The following is a 16,131-nucleotide window of genomic DNA, read 5'->3' on the forward strand; positions in this document are numbered from 1 at the left end:
CTAGGAGTTTCTCGGGGCAGCATGGATAATCGAAGGGGGTCCCAGCTTTTGGAGAGCTAAGATTAGCCCACCCCGCACGCTTGCCGGGCCCCTGTTCCTACCCCCTCCCCCAAACTGGGCCAACTGCGAAAAGCAAAGCTTCGGGCATAAGTTGACCTGAAACCTTCACCGTCGGTCGCCTCTGCGCTTTCAGGGCACCCCCGGCTCCCCACTCCCCAGCCTTTCCCTTCATCCGGCCCGGCATGGACACGAGCCCACGAGGTGCCTCGGCCTCAGCCGCCACTTTGCCGTCGCTGCTGCCACTGCTGTTGCTGCCAACAGCTGAGGTGGTTTTAGGAAAGTGAGGTACGAAGTGTGTGGGAGGTGGCGAGAGGAGTCGCAGGGAGCAGAACCGGCGCCGGGACCCCAGACAGGGCCCTTCTGGTGGCGCTCACGGATCCAGCGTCTTCGGACTTTCCTCCTAGGGTCGGGGTCCGGAGCACGCCAGGAGGGAGCCAAGCTGAGCCTTGTTTCTTGTTCTTCGCCCTCCCCTCCCCTCCACACCCTTCCCCACCCCGACCACACCCCACCCCATCCACCACCCTGCTCCCCTCCCTCCCATCCCCCACCCCTGTCTGCCAGGTTGGAGGAGGGTTTAAAGCCAGGTGCACAGAGTCAGCTCGCCATGTCCAGATCCGGGGACAGGACTTCCACCTTCGACCCCAGCCACAGCGACAACCTGCTGCACGGCCTCAACCTGCTGTGGAGGAAGCAGCTGTTTTGCGACGTGACCCTGACGGCCCAGGGCCAGCAGTTCCACTGCCACAAGGCCGTGCTGGCCTCCTGCTCGCAGTACTTCCGATCGCTCTTCTCCAGCCACCCCCCTCTCGGGGGAGGGGTCGGCGGCCAGGACGGCCTGGGGGCCCCCAAGGACCAGCAGCAGCCGCCGCAGCAGCAGCAGCCGTCACAGCAGCAGCAGCAGCCGCCGCAGGAAGAGCCCGGGACTCCTTCTTCCTCCCCCGACGACAAGCTGCTGACCAGTCCCCGGGCCATCAACAACCTGGTGCTGCAGGGCTGCTCGTCCATCGGGCTGCGCTTGGTGCTCGAGTACCTCTACACGGCCAATGTGACCCTGTCCCTGGACACGGTGGAGGAGGTGCTGTCGGTCAGCAAGATCCTGCACATCCCCCAGGTCACCAAGCTCTGCGTGCAGTTCCTCAACGACCAGATCTCGGTGCAGAACTACAAGCAGGTGTGCAAGATCGCCGCGCTGCACGGCCTGGAGGAGACCAAGAAGCTGGCCAACAAGTACCTGGTGGAGGATGTGCTGCTGCTCAACTTCGAGGAGATGCGCGCCCTGCTGGACTCGCTGCCGCCCCCCGTGGAGTCGGAGCTGGCGCTCTTCCAGATGTCCGTGCTGTGGCTGGAGCACGACCGCGAGACCCGCATGCAGTACGCGCCTGACCTCATGAAGCGCCTCCGCTTCGCGCTGATCCCGGCCCCGGAGCTGGTGGAGCGGGTCCAGTCAGTGGATTTCATGCGAACCGACCCGGTCTGCCAGAAGCTGCTGCTGGACGCCATGAACTACCACCTGATGCCCTTCAGGCAGCACTGCAGGCAGAGCCTGGCCAGCAGGTAGGAGACAACAAAGAGGAGGGCGGGGGTGGCGGGGGTGGGGGGGAGAGCCAGAGAGGCCGGAGGGAGGGGAGGGGGCAGAGAGGAGGGGAGAGATGGGTGGGCTGGGCGGGTGGCTCTGGCAGGATGAAAACAAACGCAAACAATTCAGAGTGTGTGGGGAAAGTTGATTTCAGAGTCCCTGAAAGGTCAATAGGGAACTGGCCTAACAGCATCCCTGAGCGCTCCAAAGCCGAGGTTCTAGATATCTCCAGAGTGTAAACATGGGAACTGTGGACTCAGACTGAAATTGACAGGCAGGTGGGGCCAAAGGCCAGGAGAGTTGGAAGTGTAGCTTTGGCAGTCTCTCTAAGCCAGTTCTACCTACAAATCTCAAGATGGGCTTGTTCTAGAAAAGGGATCCTGTGGTGAGGAATGCCCACTCCACCCCTCTTCAGTTCTGCCTTGGGTGAGCAGAAGAGCCCAGGCGATGCTTGCAAAGGAAGGCTTTCATGGTCTTGCTGTCACACACTCAAGTTGTTTCTTCATGACTGGGATCTGCTCCCTGTGAATGTCAGAGCTCCAAAATGCTTTGTCTATTAGGGTCACTATTGGAAATGCTGGTATCATGTGCCCAGGCAAACTTTTCTATGTTGTGGAAAGCCTTTCCTTTTCACTTTTAAAGGAGAGTAAAGCAAGAGATTTCAGGGTGATGGGGTGAATCTTGCCTAGTAACTCCCATTTCTGAGAAGAGTGCAGTTGAAAATTGGGATGGGGGAGTGGAGAGGCTTCTAGCTCCAGTTGGGCTGTGTGCCTGCTCACCAGTGACAAAGAAGTTGGGGAGTTGTTGCTGCTCCTGTTGTTGCCAGTTAGAAACGTGGCTGTGTGTGTTGCAAGTAGGATTTCAGGGGAGAGAGAAATGATGCCTTTTAAAAATGCTGCTGAGATAAAAAGGTTGTAGGAATTGACAATCGTGTTTTATTGGCTCCAATTTTAAAACCATTTTTAATGAGCCCTAGCAAAGGGTTTCTTTCTCTTTTTAGAAAAGAGAAACAGTATCCTCTCAGTTTCTCATGATAAAACATCATGATTCCAGATGCTAGGCTACTCCAGCCTAACCACCAAAGTGTTACATTAGTAAAGCAAATGGTTTGAAAATCTAGCAGGGCATTTTCCCAATCAGAATGATGTCTAAAGGATGGGGCCCACCTTGTGCAGCCTTATAGAATTAAATGGTGTGTGTGTGTGTGTATGTGTGTGTGTGTGTGTGTGTGTGTACTTTTCATTGTATTTCCAGCAGACCTAGGTAACTAAAGTTTCAAGAAATGGAAGATATTCTCTACACTTTTTTAGGCGGCTCTAGTATTAAGGAGAGGCCAAGAGTAGGCATGAGGAATTTTGAACTTGTAACAAAACGCTGTAAGTTGATTTTTCTAACATCCGTGGGAGATGAGTTAATGAATCGTGGTGTCAAAAGATGATAATAGGACAATAGAAGAAACAAGAATCTAAATCCGCTTGTGCTTTTAACAGTGAGCACAAGAGGCCAATGAGGAAAAAAACATGAAAAGTATTTTTATTTTATTGGAATTTTTCGCTTGTCTAAACATCCAAATGGCAAACTCAGTGTGATGGGCAGTGGGCATTGGTGATTAATATTCTGTCATTTTAATATTTACCACTTTTAAATGACCTACAAGTATACTTCATTTAGCGTATATCATACATAGTCAGTAATTCAGACAACACATTATAGTTCTGCACATACATTTACTCATACTTTTAAAAATATGAATAATGCGGTATAAATTCAGAAACCCAGAGGAATAATCAAATTAAGATTTAACTTATTCTAAAAGTAATTTTGGCAGAGGAGCTTTATAAATTTGATCCAGTAAATAATTTCTGAAGCTCTCAATGCACTTTTATTTAATAGGTATGTCCTAAGATTCAATGTTAGAAGAGTTGACTTTCAAAATGCAAAATCCATTTCCCACTTTAGTCAAGATTCAGCACACCAGCTAAGGCCTGCTGGCTCTGTCCTGGTGGATGACTGAGATACCAGGCTGCCTGGCTCCGTGACGACACCTTCCAGCTTCACTGGGCCACATCATTTGAAGGATATGTAGTGGTGTCTGACCACTAAATGCTTACAAGTGTCATGGATGCTGGAAGAATCTGATACTTCTACAGTAGGAAGAAAGCTGTATTTTCTTTTAAAAGAGAAAGATATAGAAAAGAAAATAGTTCATGCGAACCTGTCATTGACCTCAAAATAATATAATTTGGGTTTTATTCCATTATTCGTAAATGTAGCACTTTGAATTTTACAGACTAATTACATTATTTTAATTTTAATTCACAGGAAGAATGCCAAAATAACCATGAAGCTAACTTTAAAGTAGACAAAAATGCTGTAAGTTGCAACCAGCAGTATTAAGTCAGCCCATTTATTATAGCATCAGTGTAATATAAAAATGTTCCCTCAGCCTTATGTGTCGCTTAACAGGGGGATAAATGTGTTAACCAATTGGTTTTGAGATTACATCACTTTTATTGAAGACAATTGAATAGAAGGACCTTGTATTTATTACTTTTTATCCACCTGTAGTTTTTAAACTCTAAATATAAAAGAGTTTATTAAATTCAGAGAGGGAGATGAAAATGTAAAATTGACCAGTCTTTTGGAGTAAGTACAAAGTATAAGCAAATAGAATAACTTCAAAACAGAATTGACTTGTTAAAGAATATATTATCTATAGAAAGTAGAGATATTAATATAATCACAATTTAAGCATTTTAAAGATCATTAAATAATTTTGCATTTTTATTAAGTCTGGAAAAGTAAAGGAACTCAAGTATAAAATCTTTATACAAATGCTCAAATTAATTTAAAAGATTCCCTCTTGTTGCTTAGTTTTTCTAAGTTTACCGGTTGCACTCAAATTCGTATTCCGTTTTACCAAACTTAACATAAGGACAATAAGTAAAACAAGAAACTTGTCACTCTGTATTCAAATACACACAAAAGTAATTTAAGATGACAAGATATAAAGGATATAAAGTTTCAGTTAGACAGGAAGAATAAGTTTTAGTGATCTATTGCGTCAGCAACGTGACCACAGTTATTAAAAAAGTATTACATATTTCAAAATTGCTAAAAGAGTAGATTTGAAACATTCTCAACACAAAAACATGACAAAGAGGTGAGGTGATGGATAGATTAAATCAGCTTGATTTAATCTTTCTGCAAGTCAATATTAACATCATCTAAAGCATGAAAATTTAGTTTCATAAAGTGACATGATATGCAGTGTTTAGTACATTAAATGTAAATAACAGAAGACTTATAGTCTAAATTTAGCTTAAGTAACCCAAATAGTTTATTTGCAGTTTGAAATTTTAATGTATAATTTAGCAATTATCCCAAATAAATCAAATTGGACTAGATATTAATTAACTGGATAAAATTAACTAAGGTTTTACATTTTCATTGCACCTCACACAATGTAACACATAAATGCTTATTAAAAGTTGAATGAATTAAGATTATGAAATAAGAAAGGCTCAATGTTGTACTTCATCAATACATTAATCTACGTTACTATTGCACATAACAAAAGTTTACTGAACCTTCTCCAAGAAAACACCTGTAATAGAAATACATTCATGAAATGATCATATTTTTTAAGCATTTAACAACTAGCTATTATGTCCTGTGTGGGGTTCCATATCAAAGTGTAGTTTTAAAGAAATTATATTTTATAAACAACAGGAGACTACCTAAGATTTCATTTACTACAAAACATAGTCTATTCATAGATTTCTCATAAATTAATGTAAAAATCTATTTAAACATGAAGGGTACTAATTATCTATCTGCTAAAATGACTTGCAATAACTAAAATGCCATTACATTTCCTAATGTACAGTTTTGATTCCTGGCTTTGGTGCTTAGAAAGTGTTTCATTAAATGTAGGACAATATTTTCTATTGGTTCTCTTTCTAAGAACTGAATAATAACCTTAACAAAGCAAACTAATCTTGTATCCATGCATTCTCTAAATTGTTACTTCCCTTTATATCAATTTGATACCCTCAGATTAAAAATTGTTAGGTAGTTAAATTTTGTATCAGAAATTATTCAACCATTCAGAATACAATTTGTTTATTATCTGAAACAGGACCATTGATTACAAAATTACATCAACCGGTGTGGGAGTCAAATAGTTACATCCTACAATCAGAAGGCAATTAAAAAGGATACGAATGCATTGTATTGAAATAGAGGACTTACTGTTAAAAGTGGACATTTTCCAGTTTTAATTCATGCTTGTATTTTTACCATTTTTATGAACATGAGGTTCACTCATTACCTTAGCAAATTCTAAGTATCCCAATTTTCTTAACTTAAAAAAACAGTAAAAAATTTGTTACCTTTTTTACAACTGCTACTGAGTAACAGGTGATGTTGACGCACTTCACAAAACCTTAATTAATTGAATTTTCATAATAGCCCAAGGTATGGGTACCATCATTAGCCTCATATAGATAAAAAACTGATTCACAGAGAAGTTAAGCATTGCTCCCTGATTGCACAGCTGAACCCAGGCAATGTGGCACGTCTATGTTGTCATTCACAGTGTGCTGTTTTTTACTATCACTCCTCAAATGCTAGCCAGGCTGTAATCTAGTAATTGACTGAAGAGTTACATGTAGACTTAAGACTTTTCTTTTAAAAAGAAACTTGTAAGGGTTAAATATTAATGTATCTGACTTTAAAAAAAATTAGGAGAGTTGTTTTTCCAAGCCAGGGGTCAGCAACTTTTTTTCTATAAAAAGCAACACAGTGTTTATTTTTGGCTTTGGGGTCACAAGGTCTCTGTTGCAACTGTGCTACTCTTCCCCTGTTGTGCAAAAACACAACTGACAGTACATAAATGAATGGTCATTGCTGTGTTACAGTAAAACTGCATTTGTGGGCACTGAAATTTCATATAATTTTCACATCATGAAATATTATTCTTTTAATTTTTTCAACCTCTTGAAAACATAAAAGACATTCTTAGTTTTCAGGCTACACAAAAATATAAAAATAAGAGGTGGACTGGATTTATTCTGTGAGCCACGGTTTGCCAACCCATGTACTAGGCACTTGGGATATATCAGTGAAGAAAATGGACAAAAACAATTTGCCCTTATTCTAGTGGAAAAAAATCCCCATTAGTCTTCATCCTTCCATTTGGAAAGAACTCAAGTCTAAATAATTCTACCATGCTAAGTTAGAAGTTAATTTTTCCAGAATATGACTTAAGGATTTGAATAGTGATCCTTGGAAGCTAAATAGTGATTAATTAAAACAATGGATGAGTTTCTCATTTTTTCAAGCATACTGGATATAAAACCTCCTAATGTAGAATGGTCATCATTATTCAGAAGAGGCTTAAACATTGTTTATACGATATTTTAATCATTTCGAGTAGGAAATCAAAGTAGGCGAGTATATTTAACACACTATTTTTCTGAGATTAACGGGCACATATTCAGCAAACTAATCTAGGCAAACTAATCTAAACTAAATGAACATGTGAACAATTATTTTTCTGAGTGTCAGTCTGTATCTCCAGCTGCTTTGATCAAATGGCATGTGTTATCAGGATTCCTGACTTCTGAGTGGATCAACTGGATTGAGTATAGATCCTGCCTGCCTTCTGCAAAGTGAACAGCCTCTGGAGGAATACTTACCCCATCGTAGGTTTGTCTTATGTGTCTGTCTCAGACCCCAATAGACAGTGACTTCTCTGAATATTTGTAACCAAAGCACTTAACTCAGTGCCTGACACTTGATCCAAAAATGTAAGTTCGTTATATATTGCTATTGGTCTTAAATATAATTGAGATAGACACTTAAGGTTGGCTCAGTGTCAATCAACAAAGCTAATGTGCAATAAAAATTTAGGTAATTTTAAAGATGATTACACACACGCAAACATACACACAACCTGTTATTTGCCAACAATAATAGTAGCTATCACTGACTGAGCAACTACCACAAAGCTTGACTTATCACTTCCAGTGTTTCTAATCTTTACAGCACCCTTTCAGCCTTTTTAAAGATTAGAAAACTGGGACTCAGAGAAGATAAGTAATTTATCCAATTATCTGAAGAGTGTTGAGTCAGAGGTCCTTATCACCAGGGGAATACCCTGCCATTGTGAGTGTATATTGGAGATGTGGCATCGACAAAAGACAAACTCTGATCTACACCTTCCACTTCTGTTTTACCACACCACAAAAGTCATTAAAAGTTCTGCCATCTATCTCTTCTTTAGGCCACTCAACCAATGAAGAATGAGGGGAAGACATTAGAAAGTCAGAATTCTATCCTTCTGGTCTACAGCACTTAATTATTAGTTCTGAATTAAGGGGCTAAATAATGAAGTTGCTGAGATTTGGCACTATAATATTGACTTACTAAAAATAGAATGAGCCAACGCACTTTAAATAAAGAAAGAAAAATAAGAACTTTCAGTTTAACTATGAAAAATAACTATGGGGGAAAAAACAAACAAACAAAAAAACCTTGAAGCTTGAATTTAAACCAAAAGTTGTTTTTCCTGGATTTCTGTGCACTGAAGTACTAGAGGGGTGTCAGATTTGTTTTTGTGACAGTAAAACACTATTCATGTTGGTGATGCTTTCAGGTGATTAAATAACCAGGTAGAAGCTGGAATTATAAAAATACCTGTATATTTTACTAACATAAAATAAGACCTCTCTAACTGAAAATTCATTCTGTTTATGTTTTGTTTCAAGAGAATCATTTTAACAATTGTTAGATCATAAATGTTTGTCTTCTCTCATTCATTCAGAATTCAGAAAATACGTTCATTTTCTATGTCCTTTTCATTGATTTCCAAGATAATTCACAATACATGAATTACTACTGATGATTTCTTTAAATTAAAACAAAACAAAAACACTATTTTGATATGGGTAGGAGGGTGACTTAACCAGAGAAAGGCTATCTGTTGTAATAAGATGATATAATGAGTGTGTTCATTTTACTGTAAATACCAGAGAGGTTTATCTATTCACAAATGATATTAATGCATATAGGATTAGAACTATTTGCAACATTAGAAGTAAAGCAGAAAGGTGCTAGGGAATGCCTACCATAAAAAGAGAACATAAATTATAGGGTAATGAGAAAAAGAAGAAAAACAAGAAGTAAGAAAAATGCAAGGAAATAAGGGGCATCAAACAAGTTATCAAGAATGTGAACTATCTGAAAAAGGAAGAAAAAGAAGATGGGCAAGAAAGTTCTAAAGACTGGAAATTAGGTGTTCAATATTTACAAATCAAGATAAGTACAAATCAAGACACACTTAAATCATGGCATACCCAACCTTATATAATATAGAGTTATAGACAGAGTTCCATTAAAAAGAAAACAAAAAAGTCAGTCCTCAAAAGAAAGAAAATATTGTCACAAGAAAAAAGTGTCAATCATGGTACCTTACCGCCTATAATTCCATTCGGTTCAATAACTATGTATATGTAATCTGAGTTAATAAGATTTTTTTTTTGTTTTTTTTAAACCCATTGTTGTGCTAGGTAATGCAGTAGTTTCAGAAGTGTCAGAGTTCAAGGGGGACAACCCGTTATGTGAATATAACGAGATAAACATATAACTGCATTTGTTGCAAAATCATCTTAATTCCCACTGTAATTTGACCTGGCAAAACACCTGAGAAACAAGGAGAACTTCAGGACCTCTGACAGCTTTTTAAATGCAGGCCGATGACTGTGTCACACTGAGAGTGAAAACTTAGAGTGATGTACTGCAATTTACTAGTAATCAGAAGTTGTTCTGTGGAATATCCCCCACATTTGTATTGAGCATTTATGGTACATCAAGCTCTGAGCTAAGTTCTGAGATACAGAGTTGAACAAGACAGACACATTTCTGACTGCATGCAATTTACAGTAAAAAGAGAAAGAGTAAATAATAACACAAAGTAATCACACTGGCGATACATAATCTACAAGAGAAAAGTGACATGGGCTGGGACACTTTGTAACAGACAGCTGTAACCTTATCCGAGTGACTGGAGAAGACTTTCTCTGCAGCAAAGGTATAAGATGAGCCTGAAAGATGAGCCATTCTAAGTAAGGGGCCTGGGGAGAAGGCAAAGTATGCAATTGGAGAGGCAAAGCTGAGAGAAAACCACGTGCAAAAGCTCCCAGGCAGAAAAGAGCTTGGCACCTTCCAGGAACTAAAATAAAAATAAAAATAAAAAGGGTGTGTGGCTACATTTGTGGCAAGAGGGGTTGTCCAAATCATACAGGAAGCTGTAGGCCCTGCTAAGGATTATTTACAACATAGATACATTTTAAAATGGAAAAATCAGCATGTTTTTCAGTTGAACTGAGAAAAGAAGTAATACTATTGTGGAAACACGGCTGCCTTTGAAATCATAAACCTAAATGGGCCTGGTTCCACTTCAGTCGAGTCCTGCAGCAGTAAAATGGGCTAATAATTATAGTTCTAACTACTTACCAGGGTTTGTAGAAAGATCAGCTGAGATTGTAGAAAAACTGAACATAAAATGCTGTTTTAAGTTTGTATATTATTAATTTTAAAAGACATATTTAGCAAAATTTACCTGAATGCACTTTTGCCTATCAAAAAAACACTAGGACGTATTCGTGATGTCACTGATAGCACAGAAATAGTCAGACACTGTTAACACCAGGAGAATGAAGTTGGAGGGAACCAAAGGTGAAACCAAGGGCATCAGAAGAAAGTGGGAGCATTAGAATTTTCGACAGCTCTCAGCAATTTATATTTCATTCTTCAAAAGGAACATGATGGCTGGTTGAGTTACAAATATCTTTCATTTCTTCCTTTCATAGAAGAGAGTTCCTTTTCTTTTTAATCTCATAAATTTAAGCTTAGATGCTTTCTTTTCTGCTGCTCCCAAAGCCTTTCACATGCATATGTCTGGCTTCTTTGCTCCCAGAGCACTTGTGAGGGGGTTGGTAAATTGCACCTGCGCGGGGACTCTGAACTTCCTCAGAGCTCAGCTGGGCCACCGTATGGAGACTGGCTCACTGGAGGCTGCAGAGAAGTGAACTGAAGAATTACAGTCGGTTTCACTTCCCTGCCTTATGTGCCTTCAGGTGCCTCTGAAGACAGGCGAGGCTAGTGAAATGGAGAGGAGGAAGAAGAGAGAAAGCAGCAATATCTGAGAAGAAAAAGTCCTTGAAAATGTAGAGGCATTGTTGAAAAATATGGAAAGATGAATATGTGTGTGTGTGTGTTTGTGTGTGTGTGCCTGTGTGTGTGTACACAGTCCAATCGCATATCGTTGGGTGCTCCCTTCAAATTTTCTACAGAGTGATTTCTGAGATGTGTTTTTATCAGATAAATGTCTATTTTGAATGTCAGGGTCGGGGTGGGATGGTCCACAATTCACAATCTGGCACTGAGTGAGGAATTATTGGGCTGGGAGGGTCAATTTGTCACCAAAAAGAAAATAGTCATATTTGTAAATCCTTCTTAGAGCAAAACAACAGACGGCTGTCTGGCTCTGATTTTGAGCACCCCTCAAAACCAACCACATCAGAGCATCCCATGCAAAATGATGGGATTAAAAGAGGGAATAACCTCTGAGTCAGAGAGGGAAACTTTAAAGGAAGCACTTCAATGCTATCAGGGGTACACTAGGCCCTCACCACTTTCTATTTCATATGCATTAACAGGAGTTCACTGATACAGTGAGAGATCCCAGTCAGTATGGGTGTATTACAGAGGCAGAAGTGTGTGCCCAGTAGCACAGATGAATTTGGTGGATTGGTTACTATAGCAACTGTACCACCATGTCAGTGGCAATTCCTGTAATCTCCCTCTCCTAAGGTTTCGTAAGCATTCACTCCAAAATGACGAGAGAGAGAGAGAGAGAGAGAGAGAGAGAGAGAGAGAGAAGGTTATAATGCAGATATCTTAAACAGCTGTATTGTGTAGTAATTAACACCTGAAAGTTAGACAAATGCTAGTTTAAATCTCACCTCTACCACTTACAAGCTGCTTCTCCTTGGGTAATTTACTTAACCTATTTTCAGATTCCTTACCTATAAAATGCACATCAGAATACCCACTTCATTAGGGCAATTTTAAATGTTAAAATAATGTATGTACATCACTTAAAACCCATGGTAGATTCACATTGAGCAGTTTTATTGAGATGTAATTAACATACTATACAATTCACCCACTTAAAATATATAATTCAGTGATTTTCAGTATATTCACAGAGTCATGTGGCCATCACCACAATTTTAGAACATTTTAATCACTTCCTCCCCCGAAAACCTCTATCTGTTAGCAATCACCAATCATTCCCTCACCACCACCGTCATCTTCCCCACTCTTAGCCCTAGGTAACCACTAATCTACTTTCTGTCATCAGAGATTTGCCTATTCTGGACATTTCATTTAAATAGAATCATACAATATATGGGTTTTTTTGAATGGCTTCTTTCATGCAGTGTATTTCCAAGGTTCATCTATGTTTTCGCAGGTAATACTACGTTATTTATTTTTATGGCTGAATAATATTCCATTGTACAGATAAACTACATTTTGTTGTTTATCCATGAACATGTGGGCTGTTTCCACTCTTTGCTATTATGAATAATGCTGCCCTGAGCATGCCTATACAATTTTTTGTATGAACATATCTTTTCATTTCTCTTGGGTATGCATACACCTAGGAGTGGGAATGCTGCCTCATATGTTAATTCAGTTAACATTAAACAAATATTTAACCTTTTGAGGAACTGCCAGATGGCTTTTCAAAGCAGCTGCACCATTTTACATTCACACCAGCAGTTTATGACAGTTCCAATTGCGCCACATCTTCACCAATACTCATCTGTCTTTTTCATTATAACCATCTTAATAGATGTGAAGTAGTATCTCATGGTGGTTTGCATTCCCCTAATTGCCAATCATGTCGAGCACCTTTTCATGTGCTTATTGGCCACTTGCATATCTATTTTGAAAAATGTCTCTGGGCCTGGTGGTGCATGCTTATAGTTCCAGATACTTGGAGGCTGAGGCAGGAGAACTGCTTGAACCCAGGAGTTTGAGGCTGCAGTGAGCTATGATCGGTCCACTACACTCCAGCCTGGGCAATAGAGCGAGACACCGTCTCTAAAAACAAAAAAACAAAACAAAACAAAAAATACAAAAGAGAGAGAGAGAGATGTCTATTCAAATTCTTTGGCCATTTGTTTTTTAGTTGTGCTATGTGTCTGTTTATGATTAAGTTATAAATATCCTGTAAGCATCATAGGACTTCTTATGGTACCTAGATCACAGCTGGGGCTACCTTCTGCAGGAATAGGTTATACTATTTGCAAAAATGAAAAGAAAATACATGCAGATGTACAGTGAAAAATTCTCTAGATGATTTTATATGACACTTATGACTATTATTAAAAATCTTGGTATTTGGTATGGCAGAGAAAAATATCTGTGATTGATTTTGGTATTGTTTATTTTCCTCTTCATGTAATCATTTTAGCTTTGATGACTTGGGCATCATATTTCTTAAATGATATTCTGGACTATGATAAGCAAATCTTTCATTTCAAGGAAAATATTTCCATTACTTGAATTACTTAAATTTTCTTAAAGACACATAAGAAATATTTTTTTCAAGCAATGTTAATACAATAATTACTTTAGGAAAATAAGGTGAAATTTTTTTAAATTCCAAGATTATATGGTTTCATCTTTCCTTTGCTACAGTCTCCCGGCAGTTTTCCTTAGGGACAAAAACTGCTGCTACTGCTGCTCTTGAAGAGAAATTACTTTTACTACTCTTAGTAAGTTGGGTACCGTTACTTCATTGTCGCTTCTAGTGTGTGGATATGGAAGACTGGTCAACAAATTGTTTCTTGGGCTTAATGTTTATGCTGCTGAATAGAACAATTTCTATTTTGATTATGTATTTTCATGAACAATCAAATTCTTGCTTTCTCTGAAAAGATTTACATCTTTGATACTTAAGAAAGAAGACTGAGTCACCATGACAGGTCTGAGAGCAAGATGGTATGGATTGTAATGTGGATTTTTTTATGTTTCACGGACACAAGGTATTATCAAAAGTATGTGATTATTTTATAGGTTTTAGAATGTATTTTCAACAAATCCCAAGAATGCAGAAAACCTCTTGAAATTAGTTACAAGTTTTTGTCTTCAGAAGACATCTTCTTCCCTTGGCAGAAGTTCTAGTCATGTAGAGAAGGTACCAATTCTAGACAGTCACTTCAGAACACCTGGAATCTGGACAAACTTCAATTGGCATTCTTGTATTCAAAATTGAAAAGTGAAAATAGACAACGCAAAACTGAAATCTTTAAACACCACCCTTGATGCACTCAAATAAATTCAAGATTCGGGATTTTTCCAGGGTTAAGGAGCAGCAAATGAAACCAACAGAAAGTAGTCTAGGTAAAAATCGATGCCAGGAAAAGGGACACCTCTCATGCAGGAAAGAGCCCCTCAAGCCTTCCATCAGAAGGAATCATTTCACCTTAGAAAGGTTTTTTTGCATAGTGTTTCACATTTGCATGCGTGTGTGTGTGTGTGTGTGTGTGTGTGTGTGAAAGAAAGTCTAAACCCTAAAGTCTCCAAGTGGCTTAACGAAAATTTATTGTCTCCAATTTCTGGTGGTTGGAAGTTCAAGACCAAGATGCCAGCAGGGTTGATTTCTGTGGAGCTTCTCTTCCTGGTTTGCAGACAGCTGCCATCCTGCTGTATCCCCATATGGCCTTTTCTCTGTGCTTACATGCAGAGAAAGATCTGGTGTCTCTTCCTCTTCTTATAAGGACACCAGTCGTATTGGATCAGGGCCTCACCCTTATGACCTCATTTAACATTAATTACCTCCTTAAGACTCTATCTCCAAATATAGTCACTTTGGGGGTTAGGGCTTCAACACATGAATTTGGAGGGAACACAGTTTAATCCATAACACGGCCAAGTCTAGGACACAAAATTAGAAAACAGGGAAATTAACTGAAATACTACTTTTCAACTAGATCCATACAAGCAAAGTTATCTAGGCAGTTGAGCAGTTATCCAAGTCAGCAGTGTATAAATAGCTCTTCCAGTAATGTAAAGCTAGTAGAGGAAAAAAATGCAGATCCTTTTTCCTCAATTCCAGAAGATCTTGCCTAGATCAGTAGCTTTTTAAAGAATCAACCATAGAGTTTTTAAATAAAATATATCTTCCCTAGCTCCACCCCAGAGATTCTAAATAAATTGATCTGAAAGGAGGTCCCAAGAACCTGCATGTTTAGCAAGCGACATAGGTAGTTTTGCTACCAGTAGATTTTGGACCACATTTTGAAAATCATGGAACTAAACAAATCATTGCTTCTGTTTTTTGAATTTGCTACATGTCTACAAAAGATAGGAGAAAATACTGAGAGTAATTTATTAAAAGATAAGTTCGAGAAAAATTTTTGCAAAATTAAAAGAAATTTGATTAATTGATATGAGAAAAAGGGAAATGAGTCATAGGGAAAGTTGCTGGAATGACCAAATTCTGGGGGATTTATTTCCCCGAGATGAAATTTGGGTCCCTACCATGCTAGAGAATTTGCGAAATAATTCAAGCCACACAGTATAGCATCCACAATTCAGCTTCAGAGAATATGGTAAACTTTTCAGAATAATTTGTTGCTGCATGTCAAAGATCTGATAATGAAAAGAATATTGCTCCAGATTAGCTGATTGGGTGAGTCTCAGAGGCTTCTGTGCATTCCCTTTCCAGCAGGGGATGACCTTGGAGGGTTTCCTAGACACCATGGAGCCCTCCACCTAGGGTTCATTGTGGCACCATTGTCCCTCGAGGGTTGGTGATACAGCGAAGAAGAGAAAGAACTGGCTCCCTACAAGGAGGGAGAGGAAAAGCAGAGGAAGATAAGAGATTCCATTTCACCCACAGCAGCAGGGTGTCCCTAAGCAGGATTCCACAAGCCACACTTCATTGTCTCCACAGCACACACACCCACCAGGGCCTGCCTCCCTCCCTTGCTGCAGACCTACCCCAAACTAAGGATAACCTTCTTCTTTTATCTTTACCCCGGGATGATTTCATAGCATTTTTCTTTCCCTAAAAATAAATGTTGAGTCCTTTTAGAAGGAATCCACTGAAAGTCCCTTCTTGAAAATGGACACCTGTTTGTTGCCATGAATATTCCAGGAGAAGCCTGGAGAAAACTATCCTGTTACTAACTTTTCTCACTATCTCCCTGCATGGCCACTCCTGCAGTGACTCTCCGACTGGAAACAGCCTGCTTGGCAGGAGGCTGGCTCCAGTTCCTCAGAAAGAGCCTCACAGTTTCCCCACAAGGAACCTCCCCCTGGAGTTAAAGTAATGAATGAAATTGGACTTTAGATCAGGAGGCTGTTGTCCCACATCATCTTGAATGACTGAACTTCTTTCTTCAGAATGT

At 39.5% G+C, this 16,131-nt stretch overlaps 1 protein-coding gene across 1 annotated transcript in view; it reads left to right on the plus strand.

Moving 5' to 3' along the window:
* Positions 1 to 623: 623 nt before the first annotated feature.
* KLHL14 (kelch like family member 14) overlaps positions 624 to 16,131 on the plus strand; it is a 97,731-nt gene continuing 82,223 nt past the window's right edge. Inside the window, exon 1 of the mRNA XM_050768274.1 lies at positions 624 to 1,614. Within this exon, the coding sequence (XP_050624231.1) occupies positions 665 to 1,614 (950 nt within the window). The 5' untranslated portion in view covers positions 624 to 664. The remainder of the gene's footprint in view (positions 1,615 to 16,131) is intronic.

This window comes from Macaca thibetana, chromosome 18 (assembly GCF_024542745.1).
Source record: "Macaca thibetana thibetana isolate TM-01 chromosome 18, ASM2454274v1, whole genome shotgun sequence".
Taxonomy (NCBI): domain Eukaryota; kingdom Metazoa; phylum Chordata; class Mammalia; order Primates; family Cercopithecidae; genus Macaca; species Macaca thibetana.